The sequence below is a fragment of the Strongylocentrotus purpuratus genome, unplaced genomic scaffold (genome assembly GCF_000002235.5).
Source record: "Strongylocentrotus purpuratus isolate Spur 01 unplaced genomic scaffold, Spur_5.0 spur5_scaffold_20, whole genome shotgun sequence".
In the NCBI taxonomy this organism is placed as follows: Eukaryota; Metazoa; Echinodermata; class Echinoidea; order Camarodonta; family Strongylocentrotidae; genus Strongylocentrotus; species Strongylocentrotus purpuratus.
The window spans coordinates 8,857,445-8,865,677 of NW_022145606.1; the positions used below are offsets into that span (position 1 = coordinate 8,857,445).

The 8,233-nt window shown below is 37.9% G+C and overlaps 1 protein-coding gene across 1 annotated transcript; it reads left to right on the forward strand.

Annotated features, from left to right (window-relative positions):
- The first annotated feature begins 1,424 nt into the window (after positions 1-1,424).
- Positions 1,425-8,233, forward strand: LOC105447170. Its single transcript, XM_030992707.1, has 4 exons — positions 1,425-1,789; positions 4,080-4,237; positions 4,687-4,831; positions 6,314-8,233. Exons 1-4 carry the CDS (start codon positions 1,754-1,756, stop codon positions 6,371-6,373), a joined length of 399 nt encoding a protein of 132 aa, XP_030848567.1. The 5' UTR covers positions 1,425-1,753; the 3' UTR covers positions 6,374-8,233.

The following is an 8,233-nucleotide window of genomic DNA, read 5'->3' on the forward strand; positions in this document are numbered from 1 at the left end:
AGAGATAGAAAACGTGCAGAGAGAGCAAGATGGAGAGGGGGAGAGAGAGTCAGAAACTGAAAGAGAGTGAGAGAGTGAGAGAGAGGGGGAAAGAGATCGAGAGAGGGGGGGGGAAGAAAGATAATAAGACTGAGAGAGAGAGAGAGAGAGAGAGAGAGAGAGAGAGAGAGAGAGAGAGATGAAGGGAATGAGATAATATAGAGATAGAAAGAGAGATTACATTTTTTTTATCACGTGAGGCGGTAATTTACCTTGGTAGCAAAGCAATGGAGAGAGAAAATGTCGATGACAATGACAATGATTTTTTAAATTTCTTAGGCAGTAATCACGTGTGCTGTGAGTGACAATAACAAACGTGACACTGACTCCTCCAAAGTCGTATCACTCAAGCAACTTCTTTCATTTTCAGGGAATCCCGGAAGTTCTGAATATGTATTGTTGTTTTAAATTAGGATACATTGCGTATGTACTGTATCAATACCCCAGCCCCCCCCCCCATGTTCTTTTTCCCCCCTCTCCCTTTTGCTCGCGCTGCTTTTCTTAAATCTAGTAAGAGAGAGGAAGAGAAAGGCAGAGAGACAGAGAGAGAGACAGAGAGAGAGAGAGAGAAAGAAAAAAGAGAGGGGAGAGAGAGCGAGAGTCTACTTGTTTGTAATGGAATAGGGAAATATTTCAAATAAATGAAAGTTTTCGCTGGTACCAGCAGAATGAGTATCTTTTCACATGGAAAATCGTACCAAGATTTATAAATTTGGTAAAAGAGGGTTTGAAGCAAGGAGTATAGATTGAGATGCAAGGTAGGCGTTCAAATGTTGTCCAGTATCAAATTACTGAAACTGTTTTAAACATTTCGCACAATGTCATAACTGTGTTTAACAAGTAATTCTTATCTCCTGAAAAAAACAAAAAAACATTATGTGTGTAATGTAGGCCATTTTCCCATTCAAGCTTATTTATGCGTGTCACAAAATTCATGCTCATCCACCCCCCCCCCCCCCCCCCCCCACCACCAGTATAATAAACGATTCATAACATCTATACAAAAAGGGCTTTCTGAGAAGTGTTCGTTATATTGATAAACATATTACTCGTGTTCAGGTTTGCGTTCAACGTCAAGTCCGGTTTGTCTATATACTCAATAATAGTCTGCGGATATAGACTCTGTTCGACAAAATTATAATCATAAATTTGCATGTGGCCTTGAGCCTAGCCTAAATTGTCAATCCCTTGCTTTTTTCAAATCAGACAGTCATACGGGGTATATGTGGATTGCAGTGCCCTAAGTCTTAGATTACAGACCCTCTGTAATGTTTTGATATTACTATTAAGTGTTTGGACCTGTAGACTAAAAGAAGAAAGGACATCAAAATCACATGACGAAAGGCAACCGGTTATCATCGCTACGTCACAATGCTTTGTATACATGTAATCATGCGTTTACCTATTCAATTTCTATTTCATATTTTCGCACTGATTGTGATACGTACTAAATAACATCCTACATTTTCGTTCGACCAATTACAAGTAACAGTCAGTTGGAATTTTGCACATTTCATTGCAAATAATGTTTGTGTTGAACGCGGTTTTCGTGATAATCTAACGCGTGTATATATCAATGTATTTTCTTCGCTCATGCAGCTGTTCAATATTAGTGCTATATTTTCTTAAACCGGGGAGCTGAGGTTGCACGTTCGTATTTGTGATATTCATAAATCATAAAGGGGACGCCCCTCGGTGCTTTGTCAAGAAGGTTATGGAGGGAGAACACAAAACAGCGACACCAGACGAAGTAAGTTGACATTATTGTTCTTCTGCTTTCGACATTTTAATATGCATGCATGTACCGGTGCATTACATTAAAGGCCTGTAATTGTGTTAAATATGGTAGGTAGGTGAAATCGATACAGGGGGCGATAGCTCAGCTGTAGAGCAGTTGTACATGTTGTAACCGGGAGGTCCCGGGTTCGAAGCCAAATAGATATGCGCAAATGCCATTTGGTATTAAAGGAATTAATCTTCACTATCAAGTCTCTTTTGGACGGATGACTTACAGCCGCGCCAGTCCGTTGGTAGCTTAATTGCAGGCATACACATCCTTATTATAGTGGTCAAGTAAAACCAACCAACCATCATCCAACCGAACCAACAATAAGGAAGAAGAATGGAATTTAAAATAAAAAAGAAATATAGACATTCCCCGCCCATAATTATATTTCACACTCTTTAATACTAGGGAGCATCCTTTCTTGTATTAAGTAATTGTATAAGGATCACTTAATTTCGGCGTCGATATCCATGCGAATAAAAAAAGCCCACTCTCTTCTTCTTCTTCTTCTTCCTCTGGTAATCTTCAAAGGGCTATGCAGCCTTTCACAAAGATGAATTACAGATTACAATTTTAGTAAGGGAGACGGATGATTTTGTGTAATGAATAAGGGCATTAGACGTTTGGAGGAGTAGTCACTGATTTTTTTTTCTGGACAGTCTCCGTGAGCTTCATTTGCTGGAAGGTTGTTCCATTCTTGGACAAAGTGTTGACAAATGCAACTTCTCTATGTAGCTTCTGGCCTAATTGGTGAATCTGAAAGGTCGTGACATGGTTCGTCCGTGTTCGTGATTAATTTTGTTTAAGGAAACTCACGCCCATTAGATTAATTCAAACTACTAGTTTGTAGGGGACTAAACATACCCAAGAAGTGACCCCTTATTACCATTATACTTTATGATACAGGGGATTTCCATTTAATAGTAGACCCATACAATAGTAATAAAGGAAAACAAAATTGTCCGACCCGCATAACAGTGGAGATGTCGTGGTATGGTGGTTCTTTCACTTCACTCTCACTCAACGGGTTGAGGGTTCGAATCCCATTCCGGCTGGCACTTACGTCCTTCAGCAAGACATTGCTACACACTATTTTGCCATTCCCCACCCTAATATCGGTTCTCGGTAGAATGCAAAAGTTATTGCAGTTTGCTCAGAATTGTGAGCGTCTGTAAAATGGCGCCTGGCTTGAATGCCAAGGAAGTGATAATGTGCTTATACACTGTATCCGATGACTTGGGTAATATTAATTCATTTGTAAGGCGCTTAAAAACCCCACCGTTATATTGAGCACTTTATAAACTCTCAATATTGCTTATATGATTTTTTTTTTTAAGGGAATGCATAGTCGCATTGTATACCATGACCATACATGCATGTCTAAAACCGAAGAGAAAACCATTGTCAACTATCATGTGTGTGAATTATCCAGGATGCAAATGATATACAGGTAGTATATCAATAGGCATTCATATTTCGCAGGTATTTGTATACAATTCGTCGCTGTTTTCACGAAGTGACGGTAGTGAAAAAAAAATTGCATTCACTTTGTGTTACGATTTTCCTCACTACCGTCACTTCGTGAAAACAAGGACGAATTATGGAATTCACAGTGCACCTCAGTGGTTCAAAGGTCAATATGTCCTTTATTACTGCTGTAAAAGAAAATGAAAACAGATTCCAATATTGAAAGCGGGGCTGCCAAGAAACACAGAGGTGCGAGGGGTCGTAGACATTTAACATTAGGGACTTTTCGATTTGCGTGGACGTGGACGTGTGACTTCCTTTTAAGGCACTGACAGTCACCTGTGACGTCCTTTTAAGACACTAGTAGTGCCTCAAAAGGATGTCACACGTTGCAGTCCACGTTCTCGTCGTGCAAATCGAAAAGTCCCTATTCTCAGTTTAATCCCCCCCCCCCTCTCTCTCTCTATCTTTCTGCATGAGGGAGTGCGTTTGCGTATGGGTGCTTAGGTCTCTTTGACCATGCTTTGACCCTCTCTCTTTCTTTCTACATTCCACTCTCTCTCTCTCTCTCTCTCTCTCTATATATATATATATATATCCCTCTCTTTCTCTCTCTCTGCACGTGCCCCAATGCCCCTGAACATAGCTACCCATAATTTAGAATCGGAACTGAGACCAGATAACATCAGCTCATTTTTAATACGAAATATATTATTATATGGTTACATATACACTACTCTCGATTTTTTGTAATGGTAATCATTTCTTCCTTCTCTGTTGCGTAAAGGTTGAGGTGACAACGAACGGCGTGGATACCGGAAAAGTGATCACCGCCCAACCTATTCCTGAAGACCCATCGGAGCATGAACCGGAAGTAGAAAAGAAACGAAGCAACATGGTTGGACGAGGGGAGTACGTGCATACCACAAAGGTCACATCGACGAGGTATTGTCATCTGGTCCAAACTAATATCAGTTTAGTCATCAGCTCGACCCATCCCATTTCGACTTTAACTTGGCAATCCCTCCATATTCGAATTTGTTTGTGTTTTATACTAGTCATTTTCTCTTTCAATTTATTATATTATTGCCATTGTGACTATTCCTTTTAATTCAAAGGTGAACAAAATGTATGAATTGAATTGAATTGAAACGTTTATATGTATATTTTCCAAATCTGCAGTACACAGTAATATAGGCCTGTTGTCTTTGCAAATCCCACCATATATTTATTTTAATTTTTATTTAATTCTTTTTAAATGTCAAACACTTGATATTTTCTCTTTCAATCTAGTATGTTATTGTCATTGTGATTATTCCTTTTAATTCAAATATAAAAATAATATGAACTTAATTAAATTAAAACATTTATTTATTTATTTTCCCAATCTGCAGCACACATAGGTGGGATGACCGCTGTGCGAGTTGTAACTGTGGTACCGGTGGCGATGCACAATGTTGTGAGATTCTGTTCGCATGTTTGCTCTGCCACTGTATCTTCGGAGGAGGGCAAGGCGATGGTTGCGGCGACTGTCTGTCGGTAAGAACATACTTTGGATTATAAAGTGTAGGCCTACTCAATCAACTTAAAAATTACATATGCATCTAGGTAGAACATAAACTCCTAAAATAAGTTCTCCAATTCAAGTTTGAGCGTAGATATCTCTCGTTTCACTACTCTCTTTAAAAAAGAGAGTGAATTTTCACTCTATTTTCACTTTCTTGGGAGTGACGTCCGTGATCACTTGTTTAGGAGTGAAAATCGATTGATTTTAGAGTGCTCTCTAAGAAGAAAAGAGTGAATGTTCACTCTATTTTCACTACATTTTCACTCTCCAGAGGAGTGACGTCCGTGATCACTCGATTTTTGTTAGAGAGTACATTATCACACTTGACGTTAATGATGAATTTAAAGGGCCTGTTTATTCTCCTTTGTAATGACGCCCCATTTGTGATAATTATGTTATCATGAAATGTCAGTATACCCGGAGATTTGGAATTTCCTGTATTATAGGGCCAAGTCAAAAGTGAGATGTTGCAAAATGCATTGGTATATTCAGAAGTGACTGCCTCAACATTTCAATTAAAACACAATCCATGATAACTTTACCTGGCATTATAGAAGTAAAGAGTAAATTAAAGGTATAGTACTATCTCCTATTTGCTGGCCAAACAAATGAAAAAGTTAAATTCCAACGGTACTTGAAAGATGATACTAATTCAAAACTTCCCTCAAAACGAAACGGCTTTCAACGACCAATGGTTGTCTTATCGACTTTTAAGTGATTGCAATCATTTTAGAAATAGTCTGATTTTTAGACCCTTGTGACGAAAGGTCGTACGTTTTGTGCTGCCCAAAGGTTTAACCAGTGTAATGTTGGCCATCACAAGAAGTGGTTTATTGAATTAAACAAAATGCTAAATGAATCTTTACAGCTCATTCTATGTAGTCCAAAGAAGAAAAAAAAGTCAGTCAGTCGCTCAATAGTTCTGAGAGCGAAGTCTAGAAAATAACGGGTTTCCTTGCATAATTTGAATAATAGGACACTACTAACGTTTATATTTCACAGATAGGATACACGTTACATTACATATTCATAATTCCTGCAAAGTTCTGCAGAAGTTGATGTTGGCTGCAAAGAGACATAGTACCTTTAAAGGAGTATGAAGAAAATAAACGATCACACAAAACCCTAAGGCACGCGTGTGCATAAAGTATTCAACTCAACAATGCGATCAATGTGAATGTATTTCAATAGCAATATCTCTTTGTAGTAGAAATATTTGAAGCCCATATAGTTTGAATACAGTATAAATACATTGAACCCTCTCTGTCTGTCTCTCTCTCTCTCTCTCTCTCCCTCCTTATCTATCTCTCTTCCTCTCTTTTTCTCCCTTCCTCTCTCCCTCTCTCTCTCTCTCTCTCTCTCACTTCCTCTTTCTCTCTCTCTCTCTCTCTCACTCCCTCCCTCCCTCCCCCTCCCTCTCTCTCTCTCTCTATCTATGTTTTTCACCCCTACAGGCATGTGAGTGTCATGATTGTGGTGGAGACTGTGGGAACTGCGATTGTGATTTTAACTAACTTCGGCCCGGCTGCTAAGAGACTACGAAAGACTGTAGAAATGGGCCAAATGGAACAGTGGGCGGGTGGGGTAGCTGCAGTTTTGAGATAGAGACATACAAACAGACGGCAGAGAGAAGACGGGAAGAGAGCCTGGTATATAAAGAAAGACAGAGAGACAGTGACACACAGACAGACCGGAAGAGGGAGAAAGGGGAGATGGAGAAAAATAAAGCGGGGGAGAAGGGAGCTGAAAACAACAACATTTGTAATATTGTATTTTTTTTTAATGAAAAAGATTTGACTCTGTTGTAAATAAAAGGCAGTCATTTCGGGCAGCGAGTAAATAATTCTTTACATGGTGTATATATGTTACAAATTAAAATCAATCTGATATCTCTATTTTTTAATTTGTTTATCTTATCTATATGAAAGAACAAAATTTAGTTTTCCCTAACGTTCGTTGTGTTGATTTAATGATACAAATTTATGGTAGTTTTATCTGTTATCTATTCAGTTTCATCTATTATAGGGTTCCACTCTATTGAGCATGGAAAGCCCGGCAAATAGTTTTCTTCATAAATAATTTACATGACCAGACCATCTTCAATTTTCATCAATGAGAATAATAGGGTGTTTTAATACAACCCTTGCATTGTTCGATCCATGTATTTTCATAATCATTTTAAAGAACACTTTCAATCTTGGTTTACTTCCAATAATCATGAACTTTATCGTTGTTGAGAACAACGATTCCTGCGATCCCTGCGCCTATTTCCTAATAGTTGCCCTTGTTTCTGGAGTTATATGCAGACGTTGAAATGTATAATTCGTTTCAAGTAGAAATATAATTAGACAGCGCCATGGGAATGAGATGACAAACTAGTTATATCAACATTTAGAGACAGCTTACATTTCATCCATCTACCTATATCATTAACATCACTCTGAATTTGTGCCTGTACATCGGAAATAGTGGGTCAACTGACAAAATACGCCGTATCATCAGCGTACATTTCTATTCGTCCATGTTTCAAAACATGTAACATATCATAAATGTGTAAATAAAAAGAAACAACGGACCCAAAATGCACCCTTGCGGAACTCCAATAGAAATATATATTTCGTATTTTTATATGCTACGTTTGTCATATAATCCTCTAAAAACCAAAGCTAGTTTGAAATGAGAAAGTGTGACATAGCAACATTTTGGGAGAGGGGGAAAAAACACAACACAGTATTACAAAGAGAGAATTATGTTGAAGGAAGTCTCTTCCTTAAGACTAGTTGTAAATAAGTCATACAAACAAAATGTAAAAAGAAGAAAAGAAAATCAATATAAATGAATAATTTGGAGTCTTATATACATTACGTACTAATAACAGGCACCATCATTTCCACTTAAGTACTAACATTTTGCTTCTTTTTGAAATAGAGTTAAATTTTCAAGGTACTAATTATAAGTTTAGCACGGTGGTGAAAAATTATTTTGCTTATATTTTCATTAGAATGTTCAACGCTAAAAGAAGAAATCAGTCCTAATTTCCAATAGCTATTCAATGTTCAGTGAACTAATTTAAGCATTCTAATCTTCTTGCTGCCCTCTTCCTGTTTTCTCTCTCTCTCTCACTCTCTCACTCACTCTCTCTTTCTCTCTTTCTCTCTCTCTTTCTCTTTCTCTCTCTCTCTCCCCTCTCTTCCTCTCTCTCTCTCATGCTCCCTTTCTCCTCTATTTCTTTCCTTTTTTTTATCCTCCCTTTTTTATAGGACTGTTATTAGAGGGCCCATGACATCGAAATACAAGTGTATTCCTGTTTGTGTACAGTCCTGCATACCTCTCGTATTTTGATATGTAAACTTCCGAATTTGTTTCATAGATTT

What these genes read in the sequence shown, in the direction of transcription:
- LOC105447170 (XM_030992707.1), top strand. Translation starts at nt 1,754, where the DNA reads ATGGAGGGAGAACACAAAACAGCGACACCAGACGAA. An exon ending in AAACAGCGACACCAGACGAA is followed by an intron (nt 1,790 to 4,079) that starts GTAAGTTGACAT and finishes TGTTGCGTAAAG; the next exon opens with GTTGAGGTGACAACGAACGG. An exon ending in ACAAAGGTCACATCGACGAG is followed by an intron (nt 4,238 to 4,686) that starts GTATTGTCATCT and finishes CCCAATCTGCAG; the next exon opens with CACACATAGGTGGGATGACC.